General features: G+C 42.6%; 2 protein-coding genes across 4 annotated transcripts in view; one reads left to right on the top strand and one right to left on the bottom strand.

Annotated features, from left to right (window-relative positions):
• Nucleotides 1–688: 688 nt before the first annotated feature.
• On the top strand, nucleotides 689–11911 carry egln3 (egl-9 family hypoxia-inducible factor 3). Of its 2 annotated transcripts, none has more exons than XM_042072976.1 (5): nucleotides 689–1630; nucleotides 7125–7244; nucleotides 8197–8333; nucleotides 9894–9967; nucleotides 10564–11911. In XM_042072976.1, exons 1-5 carry the CDS (start codon nucleotides 1022–1024, stop codon nucleotides 10593–10595), a joined length of 972 nt encoding a protein of 323 aa, XP_041928910.1. In that variant the 5' UTR covers nucleotides 689–1021; the 3' UTR covers nucleotides 10596–11911. The 2 variants fall into 2 exon arrangements, with proteins under 2 accessions (XP_041928910.1, XP_041928911.1); XM_042072977.1 differs by lacking the exon at nucleotides 689–1630 and adding an exon at nucleotides 2277–3046.
• A 2459-nt stretch (nucleotides 11912–14370) lies between these two features.
• Nucleotides 14371–21601, bottom strand: part of LOC121693663 (neuronal PAS domain-containing protein 3) — a 267957-nt gene continuing 260726 nt past the window's right edge. For both annotated transcript variants that reach the window (XM_042073230.1, XM_042073231.1), the window contains exons 10-12: nucleotides 20960–21107; nucleotides 20279–20394; nucleotides 14371–19404 (exon numbers count right to left, since the gene is read on the bottom strand). In XM_042073230.1, the coding sequence (XP_041929164.1) occupies nucleotides 17864–19404; nucleotides 20279–20394; nucleotides 20960–21107 (1805 nt within the window). In that variant the 3' untranslated portion in view covers nucleotides 14371–17863. The remainder of the gene's footprint in view (nucleotides 19405–20278; nucleotides 20395–20959; nucleotides 21108–21601) is intronic.

Here is a 21601-nt window from a genome sequence, read left to right as displayed (position 1 = left end):
TAATCATGTTTGTAAAGTCATATCTAAACACCCACAACATAGCCTAGATGTTTTGGCCAGTTCCACTATCGCAAAGCACTGCTCTACTCATTATCATCGGGAACACCCAGCTACAAGCGGTCATGTTTAATAGTAGACTGACCGCTTCCTTTGAGTTGCTCCATGAGGCAGACAATGTGGCGTGCCTCACGTATCCATAGCCCAGGCCTACATCAGTTATATTTCCCTGAATCAAACTTATCTTAAATTGATCAGTCCGTTCATGGTGAATGACGACATGGCCCATGGAGTGAGTAGGCTTTTCAGATTATATGTCCATCAGAAGTAATAAAGGGAGCTTTGGGTTCAATAATTTAACTGTTGGGCTACATTAAGTGGTAGTTTATCACGCGCGACCTAATTAACATCAGGTAGCCTATGGGGCTATTAAATAAAGCATAGATAGGCTATATGCTTTGTTTGTCTGATAAGACCCCGAAAGGATTTTAACGTTATTGAAGATTCGGCAGAATATCTTGAGTTGTTACAGTATTTCAGATTAGCCTAGGCAACATTATGCAGTGGCAACACTGCAAGTTGGCCAAAAATGTAAATCTTTGGAATTTAGCCTAACAGAGAAAATCTCTCTTTGAGATCTCTCCTAGACCTCAAAGAAAATAAATAGCCTAGGTCTAACGGTTAGAAAAAATAAAGATGGGTTAGCTAGGCTATCATTCCGATGTCAACAGCAGTGATGAGTAGCCTAAGCTTTTCGCAATGCCATAGACCTACGTAAATATGACTCCATAAGGTCCGACATTATGAAACACATAATCTTCAGAAATCTACTCGTAAGCTTCATAACTACACATCTTGAACGAGCAGCGAGCGCATTCTCGACTGGCGATGCGCGCGCGTTTGAATGTCCTCAGCCTAGAAAACATGGCACTTTTCACGTAGCGCTGCGCAGGAGGCACTCAGTGTAAGTTGGGCTATCTTGCCAAAAAGTAGTCTGCCGTGCTGATCCCAACACCACAGCCAAATGGACGACAACCGTGGAAAAGACAACGCAGAATATGCTGCTGAAGATAAAATAATGTGTACAAGACGTGGCTTTGAAGGGTGGGTTACCACAAAATCGAACGAAAGTGTAGTTGACCCAGGTGGGGATGTCACAGGCAGGGGATACAGCAGGGGCCGGGACCTGACCTCGGCGAGTGCAGAGAAACCTGCTGCTGCTGAAGACGTTGGGAGTGGGGTTAAAAATTGCCCCTTTAGAAGACATTACAAGCACAGGCCAAAATCCAAGGAGCACAAACGTCTTAACACCCACAAATTAGTTTTGCATTATATAGGACCTTATATGAACACCTATGGCCTCTGTAAGGTGGACAACTTTCTCGGGAACAAAATTGGTGATCGTATTCTACAAGAAGTCAAAAACATTCACCATGGTGGGAAAATGCAAGATGGAGAATTAGTTTGTCAGACTCAACGCAAAAACAAATCTATTCGAGGGGATACAATTACATGGGTGGGGGGGAATGAAGAAGGATGCGAAAATATAGGGTTTCTTCTAACAAGAATGGACAAGATTATCATGCACGCCAACGGCAGACTGGGAAATTACAAAATTACAGGGAGACACAAGGTCAGTATGGATTGTATTGTATATAAAAGCTTCTCTAAAATCTTCTTTATTTGTTGATTGTTTGTACGACTAACTTTTTATGAAGGCTTTGTTAGCATACATAGTAGGCCTACTGTATTTGAGTTCAATTCCAGTTCAGAAACTACGTCATTATTTAATTTTGACTATCCTTTTCCATTTCTCCTTCAGAGATGTGTAAATCATATGATTTTTTTTTACTGTAGGTTATAGGTCTGCATAAAGTTAATCGTAATTGCTTGTCCGACTATTATAGGCTATTAAACAACGGTGGGACCCACTCTTTTCTGCATTTCTGGCAGTGTGCCGCGCTCATGTTGAAACGCCATGTACAGTAGGCTACGTGCATGCTGCGAGGAGTACATGCGTCTAGTGGAGTCCTCAATGGCGGTGGGCACGCCTTGCGCTTCTGACACAACCATTATGCTATTTTCATCTACCATGGCTACAGAAGAATTGAGCATGGTTCCTATTGCACAATAACTACAGTGATGATAGCCTACGCTTAGACTATAGGGGAGGAAAACTGTTGTGTAGTCATCCACACACAATACAAAGTGTAGGCTTTGTGTTACAGCGTGCCGGCGGGACGCTTGCACGTTATGCGCATATAGATTTTCAGGTGATTTTCATTGTGATTATGTGGACAGAAACTCACAAGACATTTTGCTTGTGAGACTTTCGCTCTGAATCTATTCTATATCTAATCTATTCTTGCATTCAACACACTTTCGCGGCTCTGGCAAGAGTTTCTAAACACGCCTCTTTGGAAGTAGACTAGCCTACTACACATCCCGCACGTTCCACCGATTTGCAGGTGTTCGCATCCTCCATAGCGATAAATTGGGTGGTCTTTGTGTTTTGATAATTAGTCTACATCTCTACGCGTTCAAGTCCAGCAACATTCTGTACTGGGTTCAATTTGAGCCTTAGCTATGCACTGCATGCAGATTTGTTAATAGCATACAATTGCAGCAGATGATGCTCAGTATATGCAACGTTAACAACACTACGGACGCCGAATCACAGAACAGACTGAAAATGCCATTTCTTCAACAAAGGTTGCACTCAGATTTGGAGCAGTTAGTTGTGGACCAGATTGTACCATCGCTGTTGGACCAAGGTTTCTTTTTCGTTGACAACTTTTTGGGAGAGTTCGTTGGACACATTGTTTTGGGTCAAGTGAAGAACATCCACCACGCAGGTCTTCTGAAAGACGGACAGCTTGCTCGTCGAGGCTTCGGAGTTTCCAAGAGAAACATAAGGGGAGACAAGATTGCGTGGGTTAGTGGAGCTGAAAAGGGATGCGAGGCTGTCAATTTTCTTCTGACGTTAATCGACAATTTAATTTCTCTTTGCATTAGACAGCTTGGAATAAAAATTCGCGAGCGGTCGAAGGTAAGCCACTGAGCATCATCTCTGCGACTATGCCAACTGACTTTAACAGAAATACTGAAAGCCTACTTTTGGCATTGTTTGTGAAACAGAAGTTAATATGGTCTGATTTAGCCTACAGTGGCACACACATGCAGGCTACTGTTCCTCATGTTTCATGTTACCAAACTGTTTTGCTCTCCTGTCATGGGTTCACTCTTTTCTTTTCTCATGTTTTTATTCAATTCAGTAGCCTACAGGCATTCTGAAGTGGCCTGTCTAGCCATATGAAGTGAGACACATGAATATCTCTGGCATATCCAGCTTTTTGGTGTCATGATCCATACATGATATGAAAGCTGTACTGTGCTGAGAAAAACAGCATGTTGTTGATGCATGTGGATGATGACCTGTCAAACCACGAACAACAGACCTCAGAGTCCTACATGACTTCCTAAACAGACAAGATCTGGAAGTCCAAATTATCGCCTGTTATCTCCGTTTCTTTAAGGAAATACTGATTTCATAGAATCAGCTTCTATTTGAAGATATGAATAATAGTTCTTTGCAAGGAGGAAATAAAAATGGCAAAACATTGTGTATCTGAAGTCTGAAGGAGGGTGAGAAAGTAGCCTACTTTTGACTTCTGTAACATATAGATGTATTTGGCAGTAGTGTGTCATGTTTCTCGCTACATCAATTTAACTGCCCTGAAAATCACTTTAATTAATAGATACGTACTGTTATGGACATCCAAATAATAAGCCAGTAGTAGCATTGGACTGCCTGGACAGCCTACTTGATGTAAAAGACCCAAAAAAGAAACTAAAATGGAGCAAAAGTGAGCAGTGATATGGGGTCTCTTTGCCAAATACAGATTGTTTCTTAGTGGAAAGATGAGTCTAAGTATCAGAAGACTGTTAAATCTGGGATATAGGGAAAAATTAGGTTTTACATGACTGGATTTACCTTGTGGATTTACTTTCTACTCCATCTCTAAATCGCAATGCAGCAAACTGCAGGGTGTTTTGCTCTGCATGAAGCAAGCTATTTGCAGGACAGATCCTCAGCCAAAAGCAACCACAGGGAGCCCTGAAATCAACATGGACCAGTGGAACCTGGAGTGAGTCATTGCCACAGTGATCTCAAGTCCTGAGAGCTTAGGCGGTGTGATGGAGAATTAGAAAAACATAGTTTTTTTTACACACTCGGATCATTAAATTTCGCCAAAAAGTTATCTACGGTTCTCTTGTGATTCACATGTCTACAACGGATGACATCCAGCTAAAATGAATGTTTGTGATGCTTTGGGTATAACTCATTGTTCACCATTTTACTCACACACACAGATCCCACAATGAAAATGGTGAAAAAAACAACAGCTTAAAAAACAGTGATGAGAGGGCTTGCTGTTGAGCATGTGCTCAGAGCCACAGTCTGTCACGCTCAACACGTAGCACTGTCATTAAACCTTCATCTGTCTGGCCATGAGCCAGACCTCCTCCCACTCTCTTCCTGTACCCCTCCTCTTCTCTCTGTCAGCCTTTATCTTTTTTGCTTTGCTTGATCTTTATCACTTATTCCCACTCTCTCTCTCTCTCTCTCTCTCTCTCTCTCTCTCTCTCTCAATGAACCGTCTTTTAGCCTCTTCTCTGTTTTGTTATCCTTTACTCCTTTACTCTGTTTCTTTCCCTCTCTCTGTAGTCCCCCCCCCCAGCACGTTTACAATCTGACATGATGACAGAACACACGTATGCAGCCTTCATTGTGGATGTGTGATTTGTGGTGTATCCCCCCCTCTCACAAATGTAAACAGGAGAACAATTGAATGGTGAACGCACGCTCGGTCCCATGTTGCATCCAGTGACGTGAACATCTGGGGAGTTTATGGGGTGGTTGCGTGCAAGTCTGCACAGTTCATTGTAAGACTACCGTGGGTTGTGCAAATTGAGCACATTATACTCTGCCCTCGGATCCTCTAATCTATCACAGTAGATGTAAAACAAGTAGTCAGATAAATGCAGACAAATAGTCAGACAAATCATCTCACAAATTGTCTCATGCAATTATGTATGAGATATATTGACAGCTTGCTATGTAAATATGGCCCAATTTTGTATTGTAGGGTTACAGTAATGATGAGTGGAAGCACAACATTCTCCAGGGATTTAGTTTGGAATATTATTCCAAATCACCAATCCAATATCACTGCTCCTGTGTCAGCAAAGTCAAATTGTTGACAAAATCATTGACAAAGTTTAGACAATTTTACATTTGTTGTGTGCTTGAATAAGAATAAGCAAACATCTCAGCTCCTGCAAGGGTTAAGACATGCTGTGTTTACTGTGCAGTGTACAGCTGACAACAGAACAGCTTGTTATAAATTTAGTGCACTGGAGTGTGTTGCAGGATTAACATGCATGTTCATGTCCCTGTTCTGTGCTCCATGTTTATTTCAGTGGATTTCCAGTATGCTGACAGCAACCGGGTCTGAACAGAGTTAACAATAGCTGATTCTTTTTTTAATTCTTTCTTTGTATGGGAGAGGAACACAGCATACCCTCTGACATTTGTCTCCGGCTTTGTGCTGTGTCGGCAGATAAGGAAATACCTGTGAATCACGGCGAGAGGCCCAGATTCCGGCGCAGATTTATGAGGCACGTCTCGTGTCGGCCCCTGCCGTGTTAGTGATGTGGTTTTCGGCTAATCTGATGCCCCCCGACCCTGGCCCAGTGGGGAGGGGACCGGTTAAAAAGCTTGCAAACCGGTGTGCGGAAAAGGAAGTTCTGTTTCCTGTTTGTATGTGTGTGTGTGTGAGAGAGAGAGAAATAAATGAAAGGTGCTGATTAGTTATTGCACATGGGATAGGCCTCATCATGGGTCTATGTGGGATGAAGTATCATTTATATGGAAGGTTTTACATTACATTTGGCCGACTACAAAGCGACTTCGGCAAGGGAAACAATCAAGGCAGAGTGCGATAAGGACAAGTTAGTGCAGCAGTGAGCAGAAGTACATCCATATAGTCAAGTGTCAGTTCTAGTCAGGTGGTAAGTCTAGTTGTAGGTAGTGCTACATGAGGAGATACTCTCTGAAGAGCTGGGTCTTCTTGGAGAGTGTAGTTTACTATCTCATCCAGTTAAAGGGGCAGTTCACAGGTTAGCCAGTTTAACCCCACATACATGGTCATCATATTAAGTGCTTGACTGGATATGACTGGGACCTTCAGTACATGATGCTAGAGACTCAGGAGACAAGCCCCTCGGTTTATTTCACATGCACTCTCATCACTGTGAAGGATAAGAGCAAAGCTTGTTTTAGTGTTTTTTTGTCTTATGCAGGGACCTGTATGGTTTAGCACTATCAGTTTGATATTCTCTTTCTTGAAACATTGATTTATGATGATGTGGTCGGTTGTTTTCCTGGCTTTCCTTTCCTAGGAACCCACGGTGTTTAACCAGGAGAAATGTGTACGTGCAGATATTTGTGTTCTCAGTGCAGTTTTTCATGATATGCATTGCATCATGTGCCAGATACAATAGAGCTCTCTGTTTGAGTCACTGGAGTGAGTCTCAGTCTTCCTCTTTTTCAGACCACTAAAGCCAAAAGAGCTCTCACTGCCTCTTACTGCTTTTACTTTCTCTTCCCTTCCTGTTTGAGTAACACTGTCACACAGGCTTCATTTGAAGCTCTGCTGTGAATGAATGAGAAAATACTAATATAGTCTAGAAAGTGAGAGTAAAGTGGCATCTAAAAAGGATTAAGATAAGTAAAGAATGTGGATGTCATAACTTGCATAGCAGGCCTAACATTTCTGGTTTCATTAGCTAAATCCATTTAATGACATTAAAAACAGTATTATGGTTGATCACATAATTTTTTTTTATACATGAGAAATGAGAATATTAGAATGGCAATATGCCATTTGATTGTGTATTGAACTACTCACAGTAGTTACAGTGTTGTGACACATTGCAAATGTTTTTTTCTTTTTTTTTAACTGATACTAGAACCAGTTTCATTAGGTCCACATGTAAGATTATGCATGAAGTACGCTAAACAAACTCAAAAACTCCCATGTCTGTTTCTCTGTGTTCTTTAGGCAATGGTTGCCTGCTATCCAGGAAATGGCTCTGGTTATGTGAAGCATGTAGATAACCCCAATGGTGACGGCCGCTGTATTACCTGTATCTACTACCTGAATAAAAACTGGAATGCCAAGGTGGGTAGCTATGACCTCTATTTCAGATTTCTGAGTTCTTCCCTCGACTATTCTGGTGTGTTTGCATTGATTTTTCCAATGAAAATGGCCAATCATGATTGCTGTAATGTTTAAAACCTCTATTTTGACATCCATACACAAACATTTGTATCGAACATTAAAACATGAAATTGTAATATGTATTCATTATCCTCTCTAATATATTTGGCCAATAGTCAGAAATACACATTAGTGGTAAATAAGCCATATTTATGTTGAAAAGTTGCTTTGGTATAATAGTGCAGCATAGTGTACATTCTAACCTGTATTTAAACATTTGCTATGCATTGCATACATTATGTTCAGAAGATTGGGGTTAGAAATATCCTTGTTTTCGAAAGAAAAAGCCAATTAAGAATTCTTAGATGAAAGTAAAGTTTCAAGAACTCATTTTACTAGGTCTATTCTAATTTCAACTAATGTCATGTTTTATGGACAACAAGAACATTTCTAAGTGACCCCAAACGTTTGAATGATGGTGTACAGTCGTGTTTCTCAAAGTGTGGTCCGGGGACCACTGGTGGTCCGCAAGCTATCCAAAGTGGGCCGCGAGCAGACGTGGTAAAATATAATATAGATGACTTGTTTACAATATTGAACCAACTTGAATGTAAATCCAAACAGTTCTGTAACACTGTCTATGTAAGATATGCCAGTTTAAATCATATAAATCCTCTGACACAATAAGCAGAGTGCAAAGACAATAAGCAAGGTGGTTCAGTGAGTAGGCCTATTGTGTAGGCTAATATACTGTTGAAGTAGGTCTAATCTTCTTTTTTTTTTAGCTAGGTGGTCCATCCGTTTGTTTTTTATTGGTTAAGCGGTCCTTCGTCTGAAAAAGTTTGAGAAACACTGGTGTACAATATATCAAAGCTTTAGAACAATGAGCCAATGTGCCTTTTTTTACCCTCAGGAGCATGGCGGAATCCTGCGGATCTTTCCAGAAGGCAAATCCCACGTGGCAGACATTGAGCCCCTGTTTGATCGGCTGCTTCTATTCTGGTCTGACCGCCGAAACCCTCACGAGGTCCAGCCATCCTATGCTCAAAGGTATGGATCTCACCTGTGACTGAAGTATTTACTCAATGCTCAAGATGTCAATCAAGCCTTGACATTGGTGTTCAGAATCTACTAAAACTAAAATACTTTATAATTTTACATTAATTGTGCTGTACTATATTTCTGCTATAATATTCAATTAGTAAGGTTAGAAGGGACTCGCACAAAAACATCACCCCCAAGTCCAGAATAATTTATGGTCTTAAGTTTACCTGTGCTCCTTAAATCATTCCCAGTTCAAGAATCACTTGAAAGATTTAGCATGTTTTCATAATGTGTTAAGAATTTTGTAAGCTCATCGATAATGTTACATCTTTCATCTTAAAAGTCAAGGCTGGAGATTATAATTAGCTTCCTTGCCAGACGTTATTGACACGGATTGGGGTGCTCTCTCTAAGGATTTGTTTAAGCACTTTCCCATGTTTGATATTTATTTATTTTGGGTGGTATAAATATAATACATTAAAGGTAGAGTCTGTGATTCTCATCCAATACACTTTAGGGCAGATCAGATTCACTGAATGGCTTTTCATGGTCATCTTGAAATCTTATTTGCATTTTAGTTATTGTCTGACGATCATGCTGGCCAGTGTATAGGTTGTTGATAGGTGTGTGTTGTATAATTTACCTGAAGCAGGTGTGGCCACTAGTAAACAAAGCCAACATGACCCTTGTTTTGTGTCAGTGTTAGCGTGGGCAGCCAAAATCATAAACACATAAATTCTTCAAAGAAACATAGTGGATATCAGTACAGGAAAGTTGTTATGCTGTAAATGCACATTAACAGGTGAAAGATGAGACTGCATAACACTGTTTTCATTGGTATTTATAGATATGAAAAGCTGATCCCTACCTGTTGACAAAAGATGTTCAATATACAGTACTTGCAAATTGTAAATGTATTTTAATGGAATCACAACGCTGCACTATTTTATAGGACATTATTATTATACTTATTAAATGCATTATCTATATTGGACTCACCTTTGCAAAAATACAGTGAAACAACTGGAATCATAGGGGTAACCTTCAGTGCACAACCTCTTCCATTTTATTTGTTATTTGTATGTATACTGCCCCTTAGTGACGTTTTGGTGGCATTACAGATAGCATCCATTTTTATGTCACCACTGGTTGTTTACCCTCTTTTCACACTGTGTCAACACTTTTATTGTCTTATTTATTTTTAGGAAGTGGTTGAAACAATGCACCAAAATATTATGAACATATATAGCATTAATCCTTAATATTCTAACAGAGACACATATAACATTGAAATTGACATTGATGAAGTGGTATATCCATATCTGAACTTACAGTAGAGAACCGATTAAATATCTAGTTTTCATAAGCAGTAGCCTATGTCATATCTATCTATCTATCTATCTATCTATCTATATATCTATATCTATATATATCTATATATCTATATATCTATATATATGTATTTATTTTCAAAATATTTACACTAAATGTTTTTCATATCAGTGCTTGTAAATAATAGCTTGAAAATAGAGTGTATGTCAAACATGTGTATGTTTTCTTTCACAGGTATGCAATCACTGTGTGGTATTTTGACTCCGAAGAAAGGGCTGCAGCAAAAAGAAGATTCAGAGACTTAACAGGTATGACTGAGTGACTTTGATCATTCACCGAATGCTTAAATTAGTTTAAATCTAAGATAATACTTGGATAAATATCAGAATGTTAATGTTTTGCAACAATGCAACAAATGTAGCTGCAATCGTTGCATCGTTCTCCAACTTCCCTTGATGCTGCTGTTCTATTTTTCTAGCTTTTGTGAAATGTATTTGATTCATTTCCTGTGATGGCCCTGTTGATTTAGGGCAGCCGTGGCCCACTGGTTAGCACTCTGGACTTGTAACCGGAGGGTTGCCGTTTCGAGCCCCGACCAGTGGACCGCGGCTGAAGTGCCCTTGAGCAAGGCACCTAACCCCTCACTGCTCCCCGAGTGCTGCCGTTGAAGCAGGCAGCTCACTGCGCCGGGATTAGTGTGTGCTTCACCTCACTGTGTGTTCACTGTGTGCTGTTTGTGTTTCACTAATTCACCGATTGGGTTAAATACAGAGACCAAATTTCCCTCACGGGATCAAAAAAGTATATATACTTATACTTATTTGATTCATTTCCTGTGATGGACTTGTAGAGTGTTCGATCTTCCTTTACTGAACTTCTGCGTTATGGATACCTCTTCCTCCAGGCTCGTCTGGGCAGGATGGCAGCGCACCCTGATCCACAGATGCCGGTGTGGACTGAAGTGGCCACGTGTGCAACTGTTCTCTGGATCAGAAAGTGGGGAAAGTCAGCGAGGGTCTTTGAGACCCTCAGTTTTCTTCCCCCAGTCTGTCCTGATCTCTGTGCTCTGTCCCACCCCCATTATGGTACAAACACCTTCCTCCCCCAGGAAGCAATGAAAAGAATGACTCACATACATTTTCAAACAGGGTATTCATTTTTTTGGTTATTAATAGTATACTTACTCTGCAAAAAGTGACTGGCACTTACTTTTTGTCTTGTATGTATTAGCATGCCATTCTTTTTAATTTTACACTAAACAGTGATATCTATTGGGATTTAACAAATTGAAACTGTAAGTTTTGCTTCATGTCGAACCGTTCGATTGAAGCTCTGAAAAAACAGAGCTGATGAAACCTCCCTCTGAATGACAAATGGTCCACTGCACCTAAAAACAGCCTTGAAAAATGTTCCAGTAATGTAATGTTTATTTATGAAGGACTTGAAGAGTACATAATGTCTATTCTAATGAAATAGACCATTATTAAGGTCACATTAAATAACATAACCATGCTATTCAGCTTTTTATTAGTTATTTGTTGACACCAAAGGAACACTATTTAGATTAAAGTGACTACTTTTATTAATGTTGAATAATTATATTTTGCATCAACTCTGAGATAATGCCCTCTATCTCCCGGATTTTAACTTATGTTTGTCCTGATCTTGTTTGATATGTAATATGTATATCTAGTATAAGCACTGCAAGTTTGTAATGGCGTCTGTTAATGCAGCCTGCAAAATCAAAGTGTCAAAATGACACGTAAGCATTAGGAAATATTAATACCGGTATTGCCTATTTGATTTTGTTCTGTTGCTTTGTTTTTCTCACTGTCTGGCAGTGCAGTCCATGACGATTGTTGATAAATCACTGGTTTATGTGACCAGCTCTGTTTACTGTTTACCTAATTGACATGATTTGCCTACGTAGGGGTTAGATATTATAATCATGTAATCCCTCAGCCCTCCACTGTGTGTTACGGGAAGCTGTTGTCATAACCACCACTGATATTGTTCAAAATCTGTGTGTGTGTGTGTGTGTGTGTGTGTGTGTGTGTGTGTGTGTGTGTGTGTGAGAGAGAGAGAGAGAGACACTGCTTCCTACCGCTATCGTCCATGGTTGATAATGCACTGAGGCTCCAGGAGTCAGCTTGCATGTAGGTCAGCAATGCTGTGCTGGTGTTTGGCTTGTTTGGTGTTTGGGTGTGTGTGTTTTTCTGCGTTGGACAAATAAAAGTAGTGTTTGGGAAATATGTGCCTATTGTGTGTCTAATATGTGTTATCAAATACAAATCAGAAATGTGAAAGAAGACAATTAACCACAACATCGCTTGTTGACAAACACACACAGACACAAATACACACACACACACAGACACACACACACACACACACTGCATTATGAGGCTGAGACAAATGGCATACACAGACAAATGTACACATAGGTTTTCATAAATAACACTGTATAGATAATAACAATTCAGGTAATAAAGAAATGTAGAGTTCAACTAAGAATCTTTTGTTTGATTACTGAAAATGTATGCAAAAATATTAGCATCTACTTCCTCATAGTTTAAATAAATAGGAAACAGGTTAAGATGTGGCAGTTTTATACTTCAAGGAAAGGGGATATATATATTGCTGTGTGTTCCAAACTGCTACACTAGGTGTCACTCCCTCTCTATCAAAAATGTTGGAATTTCATCAACGAGTTCCGAGGAGAGCATGACTTTCAGAACTGCCTCAGCTTGTAGATGACAGGATTCTCTGGCTATAAAATGTTTCTGGATGTGCAGGAACTTTATTGGAACCTTGAAGGTGACGCATGTAAAAGTCTTTGGTTAAAGATACGTTTATGGAGGTTTTAAAAAGACTTTATGTATGTTTTGGCATTTTTGTTTTTTAAAACTCACTGTTTTTCAGTCCTTGCTGCAGAATATTTGCATAAATGCATCTAGCTATACATTGAGGATTTTACCTATGAAGACCTGGCTAAAAAATTGACCAGTATTCATGTGCATTCATGCAGCTTGTGTCTAATTTAATCACCAAGTGTCAATTTAATGACCAAGAACAGAAGGAGACATATTTTTCAAAATAACTTCAGCATAACTGTCATTGTTTGGGTGTATATATGTGTGTAATAAGTGTACATATTTTGGCAACAGAAATATCAAACTTGACCTTTAAGGTAATTTCATTGTTTTGTATTTGTAGCAAGTGTAATAAAAAAGCATGACATAATTTAATCTTGTTATAAATGTAATCTTAAAATGCCATGGGGTCTGACATGAAATGATTGACAATTTACACTCAAACTACCGGCATATACCACAAAATCCCTCTGATCGCACAAGTGTATATGAAACATTTCTGAATATTTTTCGAGAAAATCTCCAGGTGCTCATGTATTCACATGATGACTCCGGTGAGGACCCAGGAGAGAGAAAAAAACAGAGCTGACCTAATGAGTTTGCCTTGTGGTCCGTAAACACCTCTCTCGCCTTCCAAATATGGACACAGAGCTGGAGATAGACAGCTGGAGGTCATTAGACCGGCTCCAGGTTTGAGTGTTTTTTTTTTCTCTCTTTCTCTCTCTCTCTATCCTTCTCTCTCTCCCTCCTCCTCTGTCCTGTGATCTATCATTCATGGGCTTCATTTAAAATTGCGTAAAATATTTAAAGTTGGTTGAATTTTCCTGGCCGGGCTTCGGCGGTGACCTCCCCTCCACGCTCTGAGCCAGGGGAGAGGATGGACCGAGAGAGAGGCTGCACTGAATTTGACAGGGGAGGAAGGAGGAGAAGAGGCAGAATAAAGGGCAAAAAGATTTGGTGGGTAAGGCTGTATGCCTTTGAACAAAGACACAATCAACTGTTCAAAGGTATGGAGAAATCCTGAAATGGGCAGGAATCAGTTTTTCAAAAGCAACCAATGGAGGAATATCACCTGTAAAATATGTATAGATTTTACATGTGTGTGTGTGCGTGTACTTCAAATACAGCCTACAGACAAACATGAAATATTTAAAATAAAACACTTCTAAAATGGTATGTTTTCTTTCTCCCCGTTTATTTAGCTTTGCCGCAAGAGTTACAGTGGAGTCAGTATGATATGGTGACGTGATGACGGCGCATTAGCACAATGTCTTTTTAAAAAAAAAAATCTAGCTAAGATTATCAAGAGGTATGGTGTAGCATTAGAGATACCCGTGCTTCCCTCACTGAAGTTCTCACCCCCTTGGTCGCTGTGACTTCCTCTCCCCTCCATACACACATCCCCACCACTACGAGTGGGAGGCGAGGGGGCCAGTGGACACCCAGAGAGACATTGGTGAACCTCAACCAGGTAGAGACCAGAGGAGAGGCATCACTGAGGTCAGCCACAGACTTCAGACTTCCTCCCTCTGTCTGTCCATAGTAATCAAACTGTACCTAAAAGAGAGGCTATGTCTCAATGTTTGCCCCCCCCATGGAAGGACAACAAAATAAAACAAAACAAAAAAAAACGACAGGGCGTTGGATACAGAGAAATCAGGAGGAGTACAGTTCCTCTTGAAACGCATAACATTTAAATAAATTGAAAAGGAAAGAATGAAACCAGAAAGGAGGGAAAGCAAGAGGTAAAGAAAGTAGGAAAGAAACAAAAATCTTGCCAGTCACAAGAGTGTGTGGCGTTTGCCTGGGATGGTTGAATGCAAAAGAAAGGATGCCAGTTTGACAAATCCAAGAGAAGTTTATTATGAATATGGCACCTGTAAGATGGTAAAAAACCGTGTTACAGAAAGACAACCATGTATGACATGTTTCTTTTGAAACTGAATGAAAACCTACAAAAGTATAAAATAACCCTGTTGTAAAATGAAGTATGTACAATTCTGAGTTGCAGCATTATTTATGGTCAATGAAAAACAAACGAAAAAACAAAACAAAAAAAGATGTTTTTCAAAAAATAAGCCAGGCACTCAAAGTTAGCTTCAGTTAGTTCATGTTTTCCTCTGAAAACAAAAAAATAAAAAATAAAATAAAAATGTACCATAGTTTTTTTTTCTCTTTTTTAATATTTTAATTTGTTCGCTTTTTAGAATTTATAACACTGTTAACATTGAGACTAAGAGAAACCCCTTTTCTCCCATAGTTTTTTTTCCTACTTGGCACCAAGTTCCTCATAAAAGAATCTGTATAATTGTACAAGAAATAGTTAAAAACACAGACACATTTCGTCACAGGTAATGAAGTGATTTTTCATATTGTCATTTTTAAACACTATTTATCTGACAGCAGCTGAGATTAGTTTAAGATTAAATCACCAGCAATCATTTTTGACACAACACAGAAAAACATTGAAGCAGCTCGTCCGGCTGCTCTGTTTGTAACATATGGGTGTATTTCCTGGCCCACTATGTCTGTTTTCGGAGCTGCCCCCCTCTCTCATCTCCCAACACCCCTCATTGCTTTGCCACGTAGAAAATTCTAGAACGCTATAGGATCCCTTTTTTCGTTCTTGTCTGGTGACACCAAAGCCCTCCTGCAACCGTTCTGTAAAGTAACAATCCACCCTGACATTTTTTTAACGTTTTTTTGTCAAAAAACATTTATTTCACGACCTGGGTTTGAGTTAACAGCAACACCTTTACAGAAACAAACCACAGACAATTTTTTATTCCTGATGAGCAAAGCCTGATTCGGTTAAAAAGACGAAGGATCCCCTCCCTTTGCTGGACAGACTAAAAAACACTTAACTTTGACAAAGCTGCTGGACCGAACAAAATCAAGTAAACCAAACAGTCAACTTAGTAAACATGCAATTTCAAAACACCTATAAAAATAGATTTATAGTGCGAAATATTTTTTTTCATCTCTTTAGAAATCTTTAAAATTGTTTATTGTCCTGAAATACTACCATGAACTTTTTTTTTATTAATTCCTGTGAGTTGCAGGGTCCTTGAAGTCAACAGGTTTGGTGGAAACCAATGAAATACACCCAATGCATACAAGAAGCACAAGGGACTCTGGGAATGTGTTCGCAACTGAGGCTTGTATGGTTCCAGTCTAGTCGTTAAATCTAAATGCTACTTTTTTGTCATAATTTTTCAGAATAAATGCAAGCTGGAAACTGCAATCCCAGAATTCCTCAGTGGCAAAAAATGGCTCCATAAACCTTTGAGCTAGTTAAGAGTCTTTTTTTCTCTGAGAGAAAGAGAGGTCTGTAAGACTACACGACAGCAAAGCAATAGCAGGAACAGAAGAAAGGGAGTACAGAGGAAAGAAAAAGCAGCAAAAAAGGTGACACTACATTTGGGAAGGCCACCACACAAAATCCACTAACCTCAACTGGTTCACTAAGACTGCAGAGGGGAATGGAGAAGGCAGGGGGACCGGTGCGGTCCCGCCTGACCCCCGTGGCCAGCCCCAGACTAGAGAAAGCACAGAGAAGACAAAGGACGAAACAGCTACATCAGCTCGGTATATACTGCATATAGTAACACACACTGAAATCGCTATGGAAACTGACAGCCAGTGACACTTACACATTGTACACGTTTACGGATTTCACGCTTGGTAATAGATGACTGGATGGATGGCTGCCAAAGGATGAAGTGACAGTATTTTAAATTTTATTACTATCATTTCTTTTTTTTTCTCTTAAACGACAAAAAATCACAGTGTTTTAACACCAATCTGTGAAAAAAATCATATATTTTTTGGCAACGGTGGGAAAAAAATAGGAATGTGATATATTTTTTTCAAAAACAAAATCAAAGATTTTTTTTTTACATTTCTGACTGAAATGCATGTCCTTGTATCAACATCCTTGATATGTGATTTCAGAGAGTCTGAGGGTACAGTGGAAGTAAACGGCTTGGTTGGGACGTTGGCAGAGATGCTAAGATTTAGATAATGAAGGGAGAGTTTGATAAAAGGCAAAAAATACTTGAATCTTAATTATAGAAGGGGGAGAAAAGCCTTATTTATATTTAACATTCATTTTTCGTTTTCAAGTCTATGATTCTCATTAGCCTCAGTTAGACTGAGAGAGAAAGTGATTCACTTCAAACGTTAAACAAAAAAAAAACCCTAACCTGCTCCTTTTGACTTTCTAATGCCTGATAACATTGAGCTCAGCTGACAATCAACTTGAAATGGGTATGAGATTAATGTTGGGATAGGTAGCAGGGATCGAAAACAAAAATATCGGGGTCAAGAGGTTTAGACTGTACTATTAAATCATTCCCTAAAACTCCTTACATCTCTAGCCCTGGAACAGTGCCTACACCGGTCAGATGAGTGAAGGGTCATTGGATGGTAGCACCATGGATCTGCAAAGGAGGAAATGGAACTAAGAGATACGATATCATGTATTGACCTGTTCCAAAGTCCTGGGATTTTTTTGTTGTAATTGTAGTTGTTGTTGCAGTAACATTCTATTCACAGGTCAATACCCGGCTGTAATTGCTTTTTTTTTAGTAAATGTATGATTTGCAAGTTAAATCAGAACTATAAAAAAGGAAAAGAAAACATTAATTTCTAAAATACTAATTCCCTCACTTAGAAAGAATCATAAACCCCTTCAACTAGGTCAAATAGGGCAACATCCTTTTTGTCATCATCAACCTTGATCACATCAAGATATGGTTCTGAAACAATCACAGTTTCGTGTTCTTTTTTTTCTGCTGATCCACTTCAGTCACCTTTAAATATACAAGGCATCTGAATAAAGATGCAACAAAATCGACTCAAATAAAAAGTACACCTCATTCTGCCTACAGAGAAGTCCTACAGAGAGTTCTCTGAAGTCAGAAAGGAAGGGTCAGTTTAGTCCATTCAGAGGAAATGTCACTGACACCTAGAGATCAGGGAGGTAAGAAAGAGATAGAAAGAGAAGGTCTAGAAAGAGAGAAAAGATGGGAGATAGAAAGATAGAAAAAGATGTGAAGTGAGTAGGAGAGAGGAGAGGAGGGAGAGGGTGGAGTGGGACCATACATTTCAATTCCACAAGCGCAATTGCTCGAAATTCAAAGTGCTAAAATTATTTCAAATGTTCTTTTACAGTTCTCACAGTCTCCCGCTTCAAAACACAGTTTTGCGTCTTTTATTTTTTGTTCGTGTTTTTATTTTGTATTCGTTTTTTCTCTCTCTGGAAAAAGAGTCTGGTAACACAGTCAATAGTAACGTTAACACAGTAAGGTGGTCTCGGAAGGGCGGGCTTCAGTCCTCCTTGCGGTCGAGAGTCTGCGTGGCATGGATGCCGTTGCTGTAGACGGGGAAGGGGAGTGTGGAGAACAGGCCCTCGGCCGTGGTGAAGACGTTGGCGGCGGGCATCTGCGAGAGGCTGGCGCCAGTGACGGCGCCGCCAAACGGGCCCGACATGTTGAGCCGGTGCACGTGGTGGTACAGCATCTCCATGGGCGTCTTGGGGTCGATGGCGAAGCCGGGGCCGTTGACGTCCACGAAGTTCATGGTGTGCGCCGCGTTGGGCGTGGCCGCAGCCAGCAGGTTGGCGCCCTGCATGGCCAGCGTGACGTCGGCGGGCGCGTAGCGGATGGTGCCGGTGGTGTAGACGCGCGGCGCGCCGGACACGGCCGCGGTGCTAGTGGCGGCGGCCAGGGTGCCCGTGACGCGGTGCACCAGCGGCAGGACCATGTTGCCCGCCTGCAGTCGCTGTAGGGCCTCGAGGTCGCCGCTGTAGAGCAGGGAGCCGTTGCCGGCGCCAGAGGAGGATGAGGAGGAGGTGGTGGGAGTGCCGCCCTGCTGCTTGTCCCGCGGAGACGCCGACAGCGGTGGGGAGAGGGGGTCAGAGGAAGAGGAGCTGGACGGCGGTGCCAAGTTGGAGCCGACGCTGGAGGTGGAGTTGGGGGTGCCGCCGTTGGCGCCGCTGCCACCGAAGCCCTGTTTCCGAGCGCCACCGCTGCCGTCCGTCCCCGGCGGGGTCAGTACCGAGTCGGGGATGGTCACCTGGAGCCCCGTGGAGCCCTGCGGGGAGGGGAAGGGCTCGGTGGCGCTGGCGCCAGGGGCGGGAGGCTTGGTCATGCTGTAGGGCGACTCGTTGCGCGAGATCTCCCGGTTGGGCGGGTAGTTCCAGATGCTGCTGTCGTTGTCGAAGTTGATGGGCTCCGACATCTCCGTCTTGATCTTGAGCACCGAGGCGCTGGTGGGCGACGGCGGGGGCAGCAGAGGCGGCCGCTCGCCCAGCGCGCCGGACTCCACGACCCCTGGGCTCGCCGGCTCGTCGGACGTCAGCCTCGGCCGCTGCCTCCGGCCGCCGCCGTTCCACTTCTGCTTTTTCCGCCGCTTCTTGCGCTTCTGGTGCTTGCTGGCGGCCGAGCCGGCCAGCTCCGTCACGCCCATCCCACAATCCTTTGGGCTCAGTCCCGTGTGGGGATCCTCGTCGTCGTCGTCCTCCTCCTCCTCGTCGTCATCGTCGTCTTCCTCGTCCTCCTCCTCCTCAGACGACGAGGAGTTGGAGTCGTGCAGCTCCAAAGCCTCGGGGTCGCCGTAGTGCTCCACCTTGATGTGGAGACCGCCCAGACGGCCCAGGCGGCCTTCCTTGCTGTCGGCCTCGCAGTCGGACGGCTCCAGGCTGTCCTCGCTGTCCTGGCTCTCCGGGTTGCTGGAGCTGTCGCCCTCCTCCTGGCGCCGCATCTCCTGCGACGGCTGCCGCGGTTGCTTCTTGCTCTCCGGCTCGGGGTCCTCGGAGTTCTCCGACGACTGGTTGCCCTTGCCGTCCGACTTGGAGTTCTCGTTGTCCTCTGGAAACAAGAACAGGAGGGAGAACGTTAGGAATGAATGGCTGAAATGGAATATCAACAAAACTGGCTCAAAAGAGTCAACTTAAAAACACATATTGTTACTGTGTTCAGATTTTAATCATGCCATTTTTTGCGTTAATTGTAATCTTAAAGATCTCTGAGTGCCACCCTTTTCTCTATCTGCCTGTATCAGTGGAGTGGAGTGGAGTGGAGTGTGCACAGTTATATCCACCCCCCTCCCTCCACCAACTCCTGTCCTCGGTGCCTCTGGAAGTTACACTGCAGGGCTGTAGTGCACTGTTGCGCTTTTCATCAGGAACTAATTGTACAGCTTCATTTGGGCGCTGGCAACTCGTGCCCCCCGGGAGCCCGCAGCTCTGCCAGGCTGCCAGTCTACCGCTGTGCGCAGAGACACATCGTTCTGGCCAGGCTGCAGCTGGCACCGCCACACACACACACACACACACACACACACACACACACACACGCACACACACACTCACACTCTCCGCACTCTTCCTGACACGGACTGGCAAGAGTCGTGGCGGCATGAAGGAACGGAAGGCCATGTGCCAACGATGCCAGTGGACAATGCGCTGGCACCTTCCCCACAGGTGTGCCCGGAGAAGAAGAAAATAAGACATGTTCACCCAGCTTCTGGAGCTATCGCCCACTAATACCTGCTGATTCGACACGGGGAGCCGATTAGAGCCTTCACGCCCTGCACAGCTGTCGTTGACGCTTGTTTGGTAAATGCCGCGTTCCCATGCGCTACACTGGTTTTTTTTTTTTTGCAGTGTGTATTAAAAAGGGCACAGAGTTGTTTAGAGTTTGGGGGTTGCCAGGGTGACAGGAAGAGAGAGGCTTATGGTACCAGAGTTATCCTTGAAGTCGGATTCGGAGTCGGAGGTCTCGGAAGACTCGGATGCTTTCTCCGGGAGGTTTGGGAGCTGTGCGATATCCATGGGCACGTCTTTGTACTCCGGATTGCTGCAAGATGTTAAGAAAAGGGAGGGGGAAAAGCAAGAAAAACACAATTAACCAGATATAAGAAAAAAACAAACAAACACAAAAGCAAATAACACACACACACACACACACACACAAATGAGGGGGAGACGAGGGGGTCTTTGGCGCTGCCGATAGAAAATCATTTACGGGAGATTGTGGGCAGCGGTGTGAAGCACATGACAGACTCTTTATTCTCCTCACACTGGGATTGATCCGCCGCTCCCAAAAGAACATCCCCTCTCTAATGATCTCTGACAAAGCCGTTGCTCAGTGCAGGAAAGGTTGAGGAAATTAAGCAAAGGACTTGGGAGGAGGAAGGGAGGTTAGGGGGGAGGAGGAGATAAATATATCGGCTGCCGCTGTTCTGCTAAATGCTAGAGGATTCCTCAGCAGCTGACAAACACACACACACACACACACACACACACACACACACACACACACACACACACACACACACACACACACACACACACAAACACAAACAACACACACACAGATCTGTCAAACATGAGTTCATGTTGGGTAAGTCTGGAGTGTTTACCTGAGCACATAGTTGACCCAGATGATGTTCTTCTCGTTGGCGTTCTTGGCGTTGATGGAGATGGTGGCGCTGGACTGGATCCAGATGTAGCCGCCGTTCTTCTGGATCCAGCGATAGTACTTCGTCACACACTGGCCTTTGTTAATCACTGAAGGAGGGAGAGGAGGAGAGAAGGAGAGTCAGCCCAAGGTGCTAATCCTGGTTAAAAGGTGATATGCATAACGCTGATGGGATCCGTCAAGTCAAAATACATTACGCAGGCGAGTCGCCATCTGCAGCCCTCCTGCCCCAAAGCACAGATAACTGCCTTTCTCTCTTTCTCTCTTTCTCTCTATCTCTCTCTACTACCCGATACCTGATAATATTTATTATACCTTATACAATATACTTCTACTGTTGATATGGACAAAAGTATGGCTTTCTAATCTTCAAATGCATCTCAGTGTGGATTCAGAGCACGGGCTGCCCGGGCCCGTTTGGCTCCGGGCAGCCCGAGAGGGACACTGTAGTGGCCAGCGGCATGAGGTCTGGTGCAGTGGCCACAACACACCAGCAAAGGGCACTGTGCCTGTGTGCCATGAGAGGGACTGAGAGGGACCAGAGAGGGACACTGTAGTGGCCAGCTGCATGAGGTCTGGTGCA

The sequence above is a fragment of the Alosa sapidissima genome, chromosome 19 (assembly GCF_018492685.1).
Source record: "Alosa sapidissima isolate fAloSap1 chromosome 19, fAloSap1.pri, whole genome shotgun sequence".
Taxonomy (NCBI): Eukaryota; Metazoa; Chordata; class Actinopteri; order Clupeiformes; family Clupeidae; genus Alosa; species Alosa sapidissima.
The sequence above is the reverse complement of the archived record's forward strand: the minus strand, read 5'-3'. Positions and strand labels throughout refer to the sequence as shown.

Excerpts from the sequence above, each read along its gene's own strand:
- egln3 (XM_042072976.1), top strand. The coding sequence starts at position 1,022 with ATGGACGACAACCGTGGAAAAGACAACGCAGAATATGCTGCTGAAGAT. Across the intron at positions 1,631-7,124 it reads AAATTACAGGGAGACACAAG|GCAATGGTTGCCTGCTATCC; the intron begins GTCAGTATGGAT and ends TGTGTTCTTTAG. Across the intron at positions 8,334-9,893 it reads CAGCCATCCTATGCTCAAAG|GTATGCAATCACTGTGTGGT; the intron begins GTATGGATCTCA and ends TTTCTTTCACAG.